This window comes from Euprymna scolopes, chromosome 41, assembly GCF_053919585.1.
Source record: "Euprymna scolopes isolate OS-2025 chromosome 41, ASM5391958v1, whole genome shotgun sequence".
NCBI classification, from domain to species: domain Eukaryota; kingdom Metazoa; phylum Mollusca; class Cephalopoda; order Sepiida; family Sepiolidae; genus Euprymna; species Euprymna scolopes.
Window position 1 is genome coordinate 18,793,653 of NC_136522.1, and position 17,173 is coordinate 18,810,825.

Consider the following 17,173-nt stretch of genomic DNA (forward strand, 5'->3'; position numbering starts at 1 on the left):
TCGAGCAAATTAAATAGACAGGCGACCCTCGTTAACTTGTAGATATTATCATTTAGACGTGATATAAAAAGTTTTAAGTTGGTCGACCGATCGCTTCTCGGAAAAAAAGCCTTTCTTGGACATACACAAAAAGCGAACGAATATACATACATACATACATTTTCTCTTTTATATTTATAGAAGACTAGCGGGGGTACCCGGTGTTGCTCGGGTGAGAAACACGGGGGGGGGGGGGTTAAAAAAGTTTTCGTAGGTAGGTAGGATCGAACCCGAAGCCCTGAGGTGAAGTTGGAAAATCAAATGTGAAAAAAACATGACACGTTAACCAATCGGCCAGCAAGAAAGAGTAACTGAAAAACGTTTGAATTTATTTAAGTAGGAAGAGAATTGACAGGTGCCCGCACCTAATGACTTAATGAGGTCAAGTGGAAATCATGGAGTAAACATTTTCTGCAAGCGTTATGATGATGTAAACAATAGCTAGTCAGCAGTTAACATTTTCTGCGGGACAGTTTTTAATGAGGTCAATAACTCGTTCTTTTTTTTTTACCCAACATTGGGGAAAACCAGCTCCCCGTTTATTAGGGGAGTGTCCAGACGAAAGCAATTGTTTGATATGAAGCTAAAAAGCCGACACTGACCAAACGTTTACATCGCTTTCCAGAGACAACCGGGAACTGTCGAATCCAGTTTCGCTTTTTTATACAGAAAAGCAAAAGATACACGCGACGATCTAAAAATCTGGAAAAAATAGCAAAAAAAAAAGTCGAGCACATTTAATACACACGCGACCCTCGTTTGTAACTCTTAGATATTATCATTTAGACAGCATATAAAAAGTTTTAAGAAGGAATGAGCCGACCGAAAAGTCCAGCGAAAAAAGCCTTTTACAGACATACACAAAAAGCGAACATACATACACAGTTTCGCTTTTATATTTATAGATTACCATGGCTACCAGGCGTTGCCCGTGTAGAGAGAGGTTGTATACTAAAAATATTGAACAACCCCCAGGGAAAAAAGAAAAAAAACTTTTGTTTCAATCAAAATAGCGAGTACCATGCGAAAAAAAAAAAAATTAGCTGCAGTAAATAATGCTTTTAAATGTAACGTTGAGATCGTTAGGTGTAGGAGTTGCAAAAATATTGACACAAAACGTGACCCCTACCGCAAAAAACGGCCCAGAGGACCACCACAGAATAATTTTGGGGGGCCAATTTTTACATATTTTTCGTCCGAGAGATTGATCTTTCTTAAAAAAAAAAAAAAAAAAAAAAAAACAGCTTTATCATATACCACAAGCCCCACACGCTAGAAATACCAGCTTCAACCACGAACACTCGTGACTCACCAGGTTATTACTCAAAACAGTAGTAAAGCCCATTCAGCTACTTCAAACGATACATATCCCTTTCGCAGGATATAACAGGAATGAATTCCTTAAAGCCGTCCAGTACATGCCAGCTTGTAAAATGAACTTTACACTAATGATAGAGGAGGAGGAGGAGAGGAAAAAATAAAACGATGTAATTTACCGACTGAATTTTGTCATAAGGTTATCGTTGACCCAACTTGACAATCGATATATGTCTCGGCCGTAACGCCAAAGAGCTTTTATCTTCGTAATCAGAGAATAGTCACTCGACTGGAACTGGAATTGGTCGCCATCGTAAATTCCAAAGTCATCATCATCAATTATTCTCTTCTCTAAACCTGAAAAGAAACAGAAAATACTTCTCATCATTTGTTTTTCGATAGTTTTAAAAATTAGAAAATCTAAATTTAAATAAATCTCTTTCTCATATCTCTCTCTCATATATATATATATATATATATATATATATATATATATATATATATATATATATATATAAGAGAGAGAGAGGGTTTAGGAATTATAATTATTGCCGGTCAAAATTGGAGGATTCAAACTTTGATTCTGCAGTCTGGTAATTAATCCTCAGGCCAACAAGAATTATCATGGCCAAGGAAAGAGAATTAAGTTCCATATATAATCTTGAGGCAAGTGGACAAATGCAGAAAGCTAGTCAAATACTGTTCAACAGCAGAGGCTGGAACATTGCATTATGCTAAAGTTGACAACTTGTTAAAGAGGCCCAATTCTAATCGAAGGGGCTTATATTATTTTTATAAATAAAAATTATTTGGTTCTTGTCCAGAATTTCCTATATTTTTTTTTTTTTTTTTACATAGGCATCACCTTAGGATAAGGGTTAAAGAGTGTACAGTAGACAATTGGACAATATAGTAATCGTTAGTAATGGAAATTCGGTAAACTTGTTAACTTATATGGAACGGCTCATCAAAAACTTGTCTACACTGGACTTGAAGACAACCATATTGTAGTTAGCTGGAAAGCAGGAAAACAGAAGACAGTTCCACAGGCGTGCAGTTCTAAGAAAGAAGCGTTGTTCATGGAATCTACGTTTAGGTTTAGGCATAAATAAAGAGTGGGGGAATTATTGATAATGTTTACAGCTAGACGAGTCTTTCTTGTGAAAGTTTGGCGAGGGGGGACCATAGATTGAAGTTCAGTCGAGCACTTGCCATGAAAATACCGAAAAAAAAATGAAATTTATGAGTAATCAACGAGCATGTGTTTTGGTCACCATTTTGTAAATAATCTAAAAAAAAAAAAAAAAAAAAAAAAAAAAAAAAAAAAAGGGCAATAAGTCAATAATTCAAATTTTCAAAATTTATGTTGTAATGCCTACAAATTCCCATTAATTGCTTAAAAATGATTTTCTTTATAAAAATAAAAATACTTCAATTTATGTGATTTTTGGAATATGATACTTTCATTTTGTCACATGCACATTTTTCTTGATTTTTGTCTTTTAATATGTGGGAATTCTTTTTACTAACAGACACTAGCGTTTCATGTTTATGCAATCATCAGTGTAGTAAATGATAATTACTGATAGTTGAAGGATTCAAACTCAATCATAAAGTCACCTTTGACTCGTATATATTAGTGTTGTGATGATTAATCAGAAAAATCGGAGCGTTTTGGGATATTGAAATTGGAAAATTTGCGCCTATTTTCTGATGCCAAAACCGATCCTTAAATTATCTTTTTTATCTGTTGTTGTTTTTTTTTTTGTTTAAGAAACATCTTCCACTGCTTGTAGTAATAATAAAATAATATTTATTGATTTAAACTTTCAGATCACACTCTCACAAGAAAATATAGGCACATTTAAGATGTGTTTTTACAGTAATTGGAGACAAAACAACAATTTTATAGTTAAATATTTAGAGATTTATAAAGAATCAGAATCGGTAATTGTATTGAAATCAGTAAAAATATTGGAATCGTCTCATCGCTAATTATATATATATATATATATATATATAATATCTCAAGTAATTAATAAGGGGAAGTTTACTAGGTAAATGTAAAAGTAAACTTCAGTCCAATAAACATATTAATGTTTACATTATCCCAACCAATTAAAAAAAGTTAATTTATGATAATTATAAAGGACAATATCACATCTTGGATTCAACCAGTCTGGTTTGAAATTTTTCTTCACTGATTGATATAGTAATTAAGTGATTGATTTTGCGCTACGAAACAGATACTGTCAAGAATTGTAAATGTCAACTGAATTAAGGGAATAAATTATAAGATGGTCAACATCATGAATTTTGGAAGATAGTTTTTTGTCATTTATTCACTATATTGCTCTGTAATTACATTGAGCTTCTTAAATAAGGATTGGTATATAAGAAAATACATTTCTACAGATATATATATATATATAGTAATTTATAAGATATATATGGCGATTAAGCTACACTGAATATTCTGCGTTTCATCCACTCTAGGATTCCTCAGGCTTATGCGCGAATTCTGTGGTTGTTTATCGTTTTTATATGGTCCTTTTCTATTGAGGATTTAGTTGGCCAATCAGCTTTCTAGTATCCACCGCGCCCCTTCCTATCAGCCAATGGGCATGCATTTTATCGGACAAAGGATCTGTTTTAAAACTAGGTTAGTGGTTTTTTTTTTATTGTTAGTTTATATATAAATATATATATGTGTACATACATATATGCACATATATATACACATATGTGTGATAGTTTATGTATATTCATGTTTATTTACTTTATTTATTTGTTTATTTTCTATTGTTTTTGCTAGTTTTAAAACTATTTTGTATCGCTATCCTAGAGTAAATTTTATTTTGTGAACACAGTTATTTGCTATTTCTCTTCTACAGTTTAATAAATGTTGGGGTTCTTTAAAGTACAGGATAGCAAATTTTTCATGAAGGCATAATCTACATGGTCTGTCTAGATGCCTACACGTGGTAGCTTGTCTTATTATTTTCCATTCGACTACCGGCGAATGTCTGCTTTCTTCGAGTTCCCAGTATTTATTCGCTAGTGTTGTTTTTATACGGTGTTTTTTTTTTATTTTTGAATGTACTTTTGTGGTCATAGTATCGAGTTTTGATATCTAAGGAAGTCATGCCTACGTAATATTTCTTGTTATTCGGGTTTTCTTTCGCAAATATTGTTGCCTGATAAAGTACTATTATGAAATGGATAAGAAACTTCGACAACAACATCCAGCATTAGTCAACAGAAAAGACCCAATTCTCCTCCACAACAATGCCACACATTACTAAACCAACCCTGTAGAAGTTGAATTAATTGGACTATGAAACTGCCTCATCCGCCATACTCTCCAGACCTCTCATCTACTGACTACCACTTTTTCAAGCATCTCAACTTTCTGCGTGAAAAATGCTTCAAAAACCTAAGCGATATCAAAAACGTCTTCAGCGACCTCATCGTCACCAGAACACCAGATTTTTACGTTACTGGCATAAATTCACTTGTTTTGCGTTCGCAAAAGTGTTCTGATTTTGGTGTTGCTTATTTCGATCAATAAATTTTTGTTTGAGCAGAGATAGGTTTATTTGAATTTAAAAGTTAAAAAATGCAATAACTTTTTTGTCAACTTGATAATCTATATATATAAAAGCGAAAATGTATGTATGTACGCTTTTCCTCGATGTCCACAAAAGGCTTCTTTCAGAGAAGCGCTCGCTTGCGTCACAACTTCTTAAAACTTTTTATATCATCTATAAATTGTAATATCTCACACTTAACCACGGAGCTCGCCTGTCTATTTAATTTTATTGACTTTCAAACGTTAATTATTCCACATTTCCCGCATCAGCACGCGTTACATTCGGTTTTCGGTATAAACAAAAAGCGAAACTCGACTCTCATCACCGGCCCAGAGCCAGTGGTCTCTAGAGAGCTAAGTAACGTTTGTTCAATGTCGACTTCGTCATATCAGACAGTAGCTTTCATTTTGAGACGAGACACTCCCCCTGATAAACAGGGAGCTGATTTTCCCCGAACTTAGTTAAAAACAAACAAACCGATTTATTTATTTATTTAAAAACTGTCCTGCACAAAATCATAACTGCTGAATAGCTATCGCTGTCACGTCAATCAAAAACGCGCACCTGTTTTTTTTCACACTTTACTATTTTCCAACTGCGCGTCGTCAAGGCTTCGGTTTTTTTTCACGGGCACCTGTTTTTTTTTTTCACATTTTCGGGTTTTTTCACACACACACACACACCTACAAACACACGGGCAACGCCGGGTACCCCTTGCTAGTATTTAATATAGACTTTAATTTTACAGTATTATACAAGCTGTAATCTGAAAATATTTGAAAATTTTCAGTTTTTATATATATAACTGTGGAAACTGCTTATTATATTGTACTAACCTGGGTGCCTGGCGTTGCTCATGTGTTTGTAGATGTGTGTTGAGCAAAAAAAAAAAAAAAAAAGTTATAATAGGCAGGCAGGCTTGAACCCGTGACACGAAGGCAGAAAAGAAAGTGGAGAGGTGTGTAAGGGTGTTGGTTGAGCAAAAAAGTGGTAGTAGGCAGGCAGGCTCAAGCTCGTACCGTGAAGGAGGAAAAGAAAAGTGAAAAAAAAAAAAGATCACGCGTTAGCTGCTGCACCCATCGTCAAACCGGAAGTGACGTAGGTTCAAATTAAGGATAGACAATCAAAAAGAGGAGATGACTTTCGAAAATATCAGCGAAAAAAGTGACCCCCCCCCCCTCCCTGTAGAAAAGTGCCTAGTTGAGAGTGAAGTAATAAATGTTTTTGGCCAATTTTCTGATATCTGTCATCTGAAGGGTCAAGCTTCAAAATGATACCAATCTCGTGAAAATCTGTCGCCTCTGTCAAAAGTTTTTGCAAGATATACATACGTTTAAACAGACAGGTGAGACTTATATTATAGACTAGCGGGGTGCCCGGCGTTGCCCGGGTGTTTTGGAGGTGTAAAGGAAAAAATAAGTCTTGGTAGGGAGGTAGGCTCGAACCCGAAGCCTTGACATGAAGGTGAAAAAGGGGGGGAAAAAAAACTGGCATCTTACCCACTCGGCCACGAAGGGAGAAAAATGAAAAGCATTTTACTTTAATGATTAAAAACTTGACAGGTGTGTGAATTTAATGAGATCAAACATCACGCCATAGAGGGAATGAAATCCCGCAGTTAAGTTTAGCTGCAAGGCAGTTTTTTTTAGTTTTGTTTCTCCAACTTTGGCTGCGTGGTAGTTTTTGTTTCCCTTAGATGTTGGATTAGGGGAAAAACCAGCTCCCCACAAAAAGGGGAGTGTCAAAATGAATAGCAATTGTTTGATATGATGGGTTTTGGCTGCATTGATCAAACCTTGTTGCTTTCTGGATGTCCCTAGCACGAGTGCCAGGGAGTTTTTTTATGCTACGAATTCAGTTTTGCTTTTATACTGAAAAGCCAAAGAAACATGCGGAGACCAGGAAATATTGTGAAAATAGTGTGTAAAAGTTGTTCAAAATAAAAGATACCAGCGACCTCACTTCGTAAATCGTAAATATTATAATCTAGACAGTACATAAAAAGTTCTAAGAATGAGTGACCACCCCAAGCCCCCCCCCCCAAAAAAAACGCGTTTGCCGGCCATACAAAAAACATGCACACAAACACCCATTTTGCCTTATATATATATATCTATGTGTGTTTTTTTTAGTCTTTGTGCACAATGGACACTAAATGAATTGAAGAAATCAGGCAAATCTTTGATGATATCATTCAGTAAAACAGGTTAAAGATATTGCAATGAGATCTTTTATGACATCATACATGCTGAAGTCATAAAAGATGAGGTCTTTCATTAAAACAGAACATAGCCTTAATATATAATTAACTGAACTAATCACTCATTGCTCTTAGCGATTTCTCTCATCATCTCTATGTTAGTGAACCAGGTGTAAAAGAGATCAAGACAATTGCACTTAAGGGAACAACGAGGATACTAAAAAGAGCTCTCGGTTGGTTTCAATAAAAAGCAGGGCAATGTTGGCAGCTGGTTTGACTGCCCAACGTTACAATCTTCAAAGGAAGGAAATAAAAAAAGAAAAATTCAATCACTCTCTAACATTTCTTAATGCCTTCTAATGCTTTCTTAATGCATTAGGAAAAAGGATGACTTTTTTTCAGCATAAAACTAGCAGAAAGACCCGAGGTTGCTCGAGATTGAATGAGAATCACTATATAGTGTTCGACTGAGCTTCAGTCTATGGTCCCCCCCCTCGCCAAACTTTCACAAGAAACACTCGTCTAGCTGTAAACACTATCAATAATTCCCCCCACTCTTTATCTGTGCCTAAACCTAAACGTAGATTCCATGAACAAAGCTTCTTTCTTAGAACTGCACGCCTGTGGAATTGTCTTCCGTTTTCCTGCTTTCCGGCTGACTACAATATGGTTGTGTTCAAGTCTAACGTAAATAAGTTCTTGATGAGCCGTTCCATATAAGTTATCAAATTTACCAAATTTTCATTACTAATGATTACTATATTGTCCAATTTCTACTGTACACTCTTTAACCCTTATCCTTGAGTGGCCTCTTGGCCTTGATAATGTGGTGATGCCTATGTAAAAAAAAAAAAAAATACCTTTTTGCACTGTGTTTATAACACCGTATTACTTTTATCATTTTTACTGCCCTATTTCTTCTCCAGTTTTACTCCAAATATAGTTGGAAGAAGCTGTAGGTAAACTCTCTGAATTAATGTCTTACATATATGGCTTTAATTTTATTAAAATAGGATATATGGATTTCAAGTTTTAAGGAGTTCTGTCCCAAAAAAGAAGCTCTTCGATGTAGGCACACATTGAGGGTAACGTAAAGATTTGGAACACCTTCCATTGTTGTTTCAGGATTTAAATTTCATACAAACAGGATATATTTAAAGTTTTTAGGGGTTTACATCCCCATAGGCCTCTTAAGCTTCCATTTTCTTTCCCAGTAAATTTTATATTAGAACTAGCGGGGGTGCTCGGTGTTGCCCGGGTGTTTGTATGTGTGTGTGGAGAAAAAAAAAGGCTCGAAGCCGTACACCAGAGGAGGAAAAGAATGTAAAAAAAAAAAAAAGTGTTAGTAGGCAGGTAGGCTTGAACCTGTGACACGATGCGAAGGGGGGAAAAAAAAAAAAAAAAAAAGAAAACCTGAGATCTTACTGCTGCACTAAGACGCCAGAGGAATTCAAAAGCGTTGAAATTTAGCGATTAAAAAGTTGACACGCAAAAAGTGAAAGTGAATGAGTTCACGCTGTTAGCCAGTTAAGCTAACTGGCTTTCCACCGACTGTATTTCTTTCCCAACGATGTTGGGGAAAACCAGCTCCCCGCTAAAAGGGAGTGTCCAAATTAATAGCAATTGTCTGATATGAGGAGTTTCCCCACAGTGATCAAAGTTGGCTGCTTTCTGGACGTCCCTGGTGGGAAAGCCAAGGAACTGCCTTCACTTAAATTAGTTTCACTTTATTTATACTAAAAAACCGAACAAACACGCGAGAGGGCGGAATAGCGGGAATTTTATAAAAGTTGATCAAAATAAATCTACAGACGATGTTCATTCGCGAATCGTAGATATTATAATCTAGGGAGTATATAAAAAGTTCTAAAATATAGTAACCCCACCCCCTTGAATCCCTGCGAAAAAAGCCTTTGCTGGACATACAAAAATGCGCATGCCTCTTTTTCCTATATATATATATATATATATATATATATATATTTAGATATAGATAGATAGAGAGAGAGAGAGATACATTTTTAAATTTTATGTAGATTCTCTAACCTTTTATCTAGGGAATACACAAACATTACAGACAGACATTATGTTTTACATACAGGATGGTGACTAGAAAAGTGGGAAATTTGAGGTTGCAAATTTTATTGTTTAAATTTTTTATCATGTTTGGTTTGTTTGGTTCTTTGATTTTGATAGCCACATTATAAACGGAGTCAGTGGAAAACAACTTTCAGATTCTCAAAGACGGACGTTTATTCCTTTTGAAAGTGAAAATTCGATTTGAGGATTGACAAAATGTCTAGCTGTGTCATTGATTTTTTTTTTTCCAATGATTAAAAACATTAATTTGATAATGTTGCAACTCTGAAACAAGAAGGTATTAAAGTAGCTTCTACTTGACAAAAAGAAAGGATATTGTATATTATTTTTATTGGAATCCTTTGAGATGAGAAATTCATTTTTTTGCGGACTGTTATTCTCATCTTCATAGTTGTTATTGTTTCACCACATTTCAGCCAACTCATCCTCTGGCCTTCCTCAGGTGATTAATCACAACGGGATAGGAATTGTGAGTCTTGTAACTGTATTACTGCCTTCCATAGTTGTCTCAACTTCTAGTCCCATGGCGCAGTGGATAGAGGCGTTGAGTCTTTATGGTTCCATGTGAGCATTGTCTGCAGATAGCTCTTTCAATCCTACCCAAACCAGGCCAGAGGATAAGTTGGCCAAAACGTGGTGACGACAACTATGGAAGGCAGTAATTACTGGGGATACAATTACAAGACTGAGCATTTCTATTCCTTCATGGTTAATCACCTGAAGAAGGCCAGAGGATCAGTTGGCCGAAACATGGTGAAACAACAACAAGTATGAAGATGAGGATAACAGTCCAGAAAAAAAAAAAAAAAAAAAAAAAAAAAAAAAAAAAAAAAACGAACTTCAAAAAACGTTATTTTTTGAAAAAATAACAATTGATGCTGAAGTAAATGAACATACCTAATAGTTCTGTAAGGTTGACCATATAATTATTTCTTGGGTGAATTATACTGCCTCCAGCTTCTATATCTTGACCTGCCATATACACTGTAGCAAGACGACCTCCGACTTCCTTGGCCTCATATATGTCGATGTTCGCCTGATGGCCAAATAACTGCCGTAAATAATATGCTGAAGATGTTCCACCAATACCAGCACCAATTACAGCTGAAATGAAAGAAGCGATCAAATTGAAAACACAATTTTAGTTTAAGAGCAAATAATTTGGCAGATGAGGGTTATTTACAGTTTACAATCAAAGCTGGCATTGGCAAAATTATTTTTTGGGCGGGGTGGGGTGATTGGCTTAAAGGATACTGTAATGGATTATAGAATCAGTTATGCAGACTTCGAGTTCTATCAGTTCTTAAATTTTATCAGAAATATAAAAAGCAAGGAATGAATTATGGCACTGGGAGTGGTTCCATTCGCACGATAATTAAGGATTTTAAAATTTTCTTAGGAAAAAAAAAGAAAAAGAAACGGAGAGAAAAAAGGAAAAGAAGATAAAAGGAAAGGAAAAGAAAAAAAAAGGAAAAGAAAAAAAAAAAGAAAAAAAAAGGAAAAGAAAAAAAAGGAAAAGAAAAAAAAAAAGAAAAAAAAAGGAAAAGAAAAAAAAAGGAAAAGAAAAAAAAAGGAAAAGAAAAAAAAAGGAAAAGAAAAAAAAAGGAAAAGAAAAAAAAAGGAAAAGAAAAAAAAAGGAAAAGAAAAAAAAAGGAAAAGAAAAAAAAAGGAAAAGAAAAAAAAGGAAAAGAAAAAAAAGGAAAAGAAAAAAATAGGAAAAGAAAAAAAAAGGAAAAGAAAAAAAAAGGAAAAGAAAAAAAAAGGAAAAGAAAAAAAAAGGAAAAGAAAAAAAAAGGAAAAGAAAAAAAAAGGAAAAGAAAAAAAAAGGAAAAGAAAAAAAAAGGAAAAGAAAAAAAAAGGAAAAGAAAAAAAAAGGAAAAGAAAAAAAAAGGAAAAGAAAAAAAAGGAAAAGAAAAAAAAAGGAAAAGAAAAAAAAAGGAAAAGAAAAAAAAAGGAAAAGAAAAAAAAAGGAAAAGAAAAAAAAAAGGAAAAGGAAAAAAAAGGAAAAGAAAAAAAAGGAAAAGAAAAAAAAGGAAAAGAAAAAAAGGAAAAGAAAAAAGGAAAAGAAAAAAAAGGAAAAGAAAAAAAAGGAAAAGAAAAAAAAGGAAAAGAAAAAAAAGGAAACATGAAAAAAGGAAACATGAAAAAAGGAAACATGAAAAAAGGAAACATGAAAAAAGGAAACATGAAAAAAGGAAACATGAAAAAAGGAAACATGAAAAAAGGAAACATGAAAAAAGGAAACATGAAAAAAGGAAACATGAAAAAAGGAAACATGAAAAAAGGAAACATGAAAAAAGGAAACATGAAAAAAGGAAACATGAAAAAAGGAAACATGAAAAAAGGAAACATGAAAAAAGGAAACATGAAAAAAGGAAACATGAAAAAAGGAAACATGAAAAAAGAAACATGAAATAAGAAACATGAAAAAAGAAACATGAAAAAAGTAACATGAAAAAAGAAACATGAAAAAAGTAACATGAAAAAAGTAACATGAAAAAAGTAAAATGAAAAAAGTAAAATGAAAAAAGTAAAATGAAAAAAGTAACATGAAAAAAGTAAAATGAAAAAAGTAAAATGAAAAAAGTAAAATGAAAAAAGTAAAATGAAAAAAGAAAAATGAAAAAAGAAAAATGAAAAAAGAAAAATGAAAAAAGTAAAATGAAAAAAGTAAAATGAAAAAAGTAAAATGAAAAAATGAAAAAGTAAAATGAAAAAAGTAAAATGAAAAAAGTAAAATGAAAAAAGTAACATGAAAAAAGTAACATGAAAAAAGTAACATGAAAAAAGTAACATGAAAAAAGTAACATGAAAAAAGTAACATGAAAAAAGAAAAATGAAAAAAGAAAAATGAAAAAAGAAAAATGAAAAAAGAAAAATGAAAAAAGAAAAAAGTAAAATGAAAAAAGTAAAATGAAAAAAGTAAAATGAAAAAAAGTAAAACGAAAAAAGTAAAACGAAAAAAGTAAAATGAAAAAAAACGGCAAAAAAAGGAAAAAGAAAAAATACGGATTTGTTTTCACTGAAAGTTGATTAAATCCTATTTTAGTTTAATTATTTAGTGTAAATTATTTTAAGTGAAATGCATTACTTGCAAGCAACTTATTTTAACTTTAACCTTCTCAGTTAAAACTAGCCTACCTGTGTCCCGGCTTTTCCCAGTAAATTAGAATAAATCAAGAAATTCCATGCTCCAACCTGTAACTATTAAATATTATTACTATTAATAATAAGATAATAAGCCTAACAATACCGTACTTTATTATTTCATTAATTTGGGGGATTTTTTTCCCCTCAAATACTAATCTCATGATTGTCATTTTTCAAATGAAGTTTGGGCAAGTGGAGACTGGAAATGTTAAAAAACAAAAAATGAACGATTTTCAGCCAGGATTTAACCCTACCACTAACGCCAAGTCCAGTTATTAAGTACTGTCTTTGTATCTATTCATTCAGATGTCTTTTTTTGTGGCAGGTGGACATAGGGTATTGTTAAAATCATGAGGAGTAGTACTATCCATAGGACTAAAATAACACTTCAAGGTCAAAATCTGGCCAATAAGTGTTATATGGATGGATTCCAACCTAGGAAACAATTCTTTCCCCTTAGTCAGATCTATCGGTCATGGAATGTGAAGACTAAATGACAAATGAAAGGAAGCGAGAGGTACAAGGCTGCCCAAAAGTAAATTCAAGAACAACTTCCTAATTTTTCTTATTATTGTTATTAATTTTCTTCTTATTAAACTTTTTAGCCTGTTAAGAACAGGCTAAAAAGTTGATCAGACAGACTGTTCATGGCAAGTGCTCATCTGAGCTCCAATCTATGGTCCCTCCTTACCAAACATTCACAAGAAACACTCGTCTAGCTGAAAACACTATCAATAATTTCCTCCACTCTTTATCCGTGCCTAAACTTAAATGTAGATTCCATGAACAAAGCTTTTTTTCTTAGAACTGCACACCTGTGGAACTATCTTCCATTTGCCCGCTTTCCGGCTGACTATAATATGGCCGTCTTCAAGTCCAACGTAAACAAGTTTTTGATGAGCCGTTCCCCTTAAGTAATCCAATTTACCAAATTTCCACTACTAACAATTACTACATCATTGTCCCATTAACCACTGTACACTTATTAACCCTTATCCTTGAGTGGCCTCTGGGCCTTGATAATGGTAACTCTTAAAAATATATATATATATATATATATATATATATAGAAGACGTTTTAGCCTGTTAAAAATGAGCAAAAGTTATAGTCTGTTAACTTAGAAAAAATTGATGGTTGAATATTTGTGCCCATTTTTTTCATTAAATGCTAATCCCTATTAATCGCCAACTGTACATCGAATGGATACCATAATAGTCTCCCATCTAATAGGTCCTACTTTGTCAACTAAGCTGTAACCCCTGTTCCATCACTGCAATGTTGCATCTGTGCATGTTTTACAAGTATTTTAATGGAATGTGCCCTAATGAACTCATTGTACTTGTGCTCCCTCAACATATACTGACAAACCCACTTAGCTACAAAATCACACCCCTTCACTGTTGAAGTCCCTAAATTCCAGAAAGCTTTCTACTCTAATAGTTTCCTTTCTTGAACAGTTAGACTTTGGAATTCCTTTCCTGCTACCTGTACTGACATGCAGAAGTTTAGATGTATCTTTCCTAGGCATGGTCCTATATATTAGACCCCTTGCGTCCGAATGGCATTATGCTTTGTTTGGGATGAAAGTGAGTAAAAAAAAGATTTGAAGTGTTTTCTTTTTTGTTTTAACTTTTTTTTACATCAAGTGGCTTCATACTTTGTCTGGAGTGATTTCCATAACAAAAAATTTTAAAAAATTTAAAAAAAAAAAAAAAAAAAAAAATCTATGCAAACTTTCACGAAAAACACTTGTCTAGTTAAAACCACTATCAATAATTTCCCTCTTTATCTATGCCTAAACCTAAACGCAGATTCTATGAACAAAGCTTCTTTCTTAAAACTACATGCCTGTGGAACTCTCTACCGTTTGCCTGCTTTCTTGGTTGTCTTCAAGTCCAACATAAACAAGTTCTTGATGAGCTGTTCCGTTAAGTAATCCAATTTACCAAATTTCCATTACTAACGATTACTACAATGTTATCCCATTGACTACTGTGCACTCATTGACCTGTGCCCTCAAGTGGCCTCTGGGCCTTGATAAGTGGTGACTCCTATGTGGGGGGGGGGAAGATATGGGACAAAGCATTTTCAGTCTGTGTTCGCTCTGCAGTTCTGCTTGGGAATGAACCATGAGCCCCAAACAATTCTGATCTGCAATAGCTTCGACATAATAATCACGCCATAATCAAGTGGATATAGAACAGTCATGAATAAAATAAAGATTTATTTTCAACTAGCGGGGGTACCCGGCGTTGCCTGGGTGTTTGTAGGTGTGTGTGGTGTTAAATAAAAAAGAAACCGGGGAGGGGGGGGGTAGGATCGAACCCGAAGCCCTGAGGCGAAGTTTGAAAATAAAATCGGCAAGCCAGAATGAGTTAGTTAAAGATGTTTGAATTTATTTAAGTAAGAAGCAAATTGACAGGTGCGCGGCCGGAAGTCGTTGAGCGTGAAGATGACGACGACGATGTCAATGACCAGATTTGTTTGTTATAAGCGAAGTAAAAAAAGAAAACAACGTTAACACTTAAGCGGGAAAAAAAACACAAAAAAAACTAACGTAAGGCAAACGAACGATGAAAACAGAAACCGAACACATGAAAAATGGCTTAAATAAGGCTGTTTTGATATTAAAATTTAAAAGAAAATCGGTGGGTACCCGGGTGTTTTTGGGTGTGTGGTCAGGGGTGGATAAGCGAAGTAAAAAAAAAACCAAAAACCAAAAACCAAAAAACAGAAAAACGAACGTTACGTGAAAAATGGCTTAAATAACACTGGTTCAATATTTAAATTAAAAAAAATCGCAAAAAAAAAAGAAGAAAAAAAAAAGACATCTCACACCACAATTTGAACCCAAAATATTTAGATAATGAACCAATGCGCTAATCGACTGAGCTAACGCAACGTACATGAAATTTGTTCAGTTTTTCAACTATTTAAAGTAAATCAGGTGATGACGTCATCTGGCGCATGCGTAGAACCGGTCGAGAGGGCCGTTTTTGTTGACCACTCCCCTGTCGAAAATTGTCAATTGCGGGGTGAAAAAATAAACGTTTTTGGCCAATTTTTCGATATTTTTTGAGCGAAGGATGGAGCTTCAATATGATACTGAGTTTGTGAATTTTTGTTGTGTCTGTCAAAAGTTTTTAGCAGACACACAAACATACATACATTTTCGCTTTTATATATATAGATCACAAATCAATGTCCCTCCTAATCAGTTGGATCACACACTGACCTTGCAGTGCACATTGATTCCATCTGTCCCTTAAGGAACTTCTTTAGCTCCTTTGCGAATCACGGTTGGCCAGTAAAGGAACTCAGGAAACATTTAAGAAAAAATCCTTTCTCTATTTCTTTCTCCTATCTCAGTGCACTTGATACTCCAGCCTTCAACAGCTCAAAGAACTTTCAACTTTTTATTTTCTTACTTCACTCGGACACTGTCCAACTTTCTGCCACTGAAATATGCCTTTTCGTTGTTGTTTTTTTAAAAGAGGTTTCATTTTTTTTTTTTCCTTTTGTGTTACATTTTCCTTTGCTATTAATAAATGAAGACGTGCATCTCACATCTATAAAGGCATTCAACTGCAAACTGAACGAAAGGATCCGATCAATCGTACTTTATCAGAAACTTGGGATTAATGGGATTACAGATGCCTTACGAGCTCCCGCATGTTACCTCTTATGTCAACTTCAAAACATGTTTGGGCATCTCAAGCACTAGGGAGCATAACTTAGCTTGTTTGTTGTATAAATAGGCGGGTCGAACCAGCTTCTTCCAAAGGAGGAAGTGTCAAGGCGGATATTAAATTCATAAGCAGTTCCTCATCACTTGTACAGTTTAGCTTGAGTGCGTAAGAAGTGATATGACTACATGCAGTCTGACTGATGCCAGCCTTTGGATCAAACCGTATGGAGAAATATGGAACGTTGGCTAATGTCACCTATTATGAATTCTGAGGCACTTGTTGCACCTGAAATCTGAAAAGATGAAGATGAAATTAAATAAAATGTAAACATGACTATATTTTCAATTATTTTCCTCAAATTTCTCTGCCCGGGCAATTAATTTTAGATAAAATTGATTGTTCATCAAATTGTAATTATGGTCCAAAATAAAAAATTTGTACTTTGATTCTAGACATATAAATTTAAATTGTCAAAAAAAAAAAAAAGAAAGATTTATAAAAGGTTATCTTATCGCCTTGTATGTTTTAACCAGTTATCTTTATGATTAATGTTTCCACTTCTCTTCCTGGTAAATGACACCACCCTCTATTCTGGTATCTCTTCTTTCCCAACTTTCTCAAATCTGTTGAAATAATGCCGTTGATCTAGAAGTTGATTTGGGTTCTATTATGGATTTCGATGAGAAATCTAATATATAAAAAGCTATATGTCTGTCTGTCTCCATATTTTCAAACTATATCTCCACCAAAACTAAAAGTTGCAGCTTGGGGGGCCCTCAAATGATCGGATTTTTTACGGACAAGTTCTGTTATGGGTCTTTAGTTGGTTAAAATAGTTTTGAAGGCATCAAAAATGGGTCAAAATTGAAAAAAAATCGTTATACATTTTGTACATTCATCTTAGTTTATTTTTAATCAGTTCATATGCATGTTACGTTGGTACAGTGGTAACGTCACCAGCTTTGAATGCTGCAGCTTTGCTTTTGGTTTCGATTCTAGCGAATGGCACCAATATGTTTTTTTTTCTTTTGAAATCACAACTCTATAATAATATATACGAAATATGGACAAATTAAAATATCAT

The 17,173-nt window shown here is 33.9% G+C and overlaps 1 protein-coding gene across 1 annotated transcript in view; it reads right to left on the reverse strand.

The window, feature by feature from the left end:
- Positions 1–17,173, reverse strand: part of LOC145266381 (prenylcysteine oxidase 1-like) — a 48,846-nt gene that overhangs the window by 18,681 nt on the left and 12,992 nt on the right. The window contains exons 2-3 of the mRNA XM_080122012.1: positions 10,147–10,353; positions 1,536–1,713 (exon numbers count right to left, since the gene is read on the reverse strand). Of these exons, the coding sequence (XP_079978138.1) occupies positions 1,536–1,713; positions 10,147–10,353 (385 nt within the window). The remainder of the gene's footprint in view (positions 1–1,535; positions 1,714–10,146; positions 10,354–17,173) is intronic.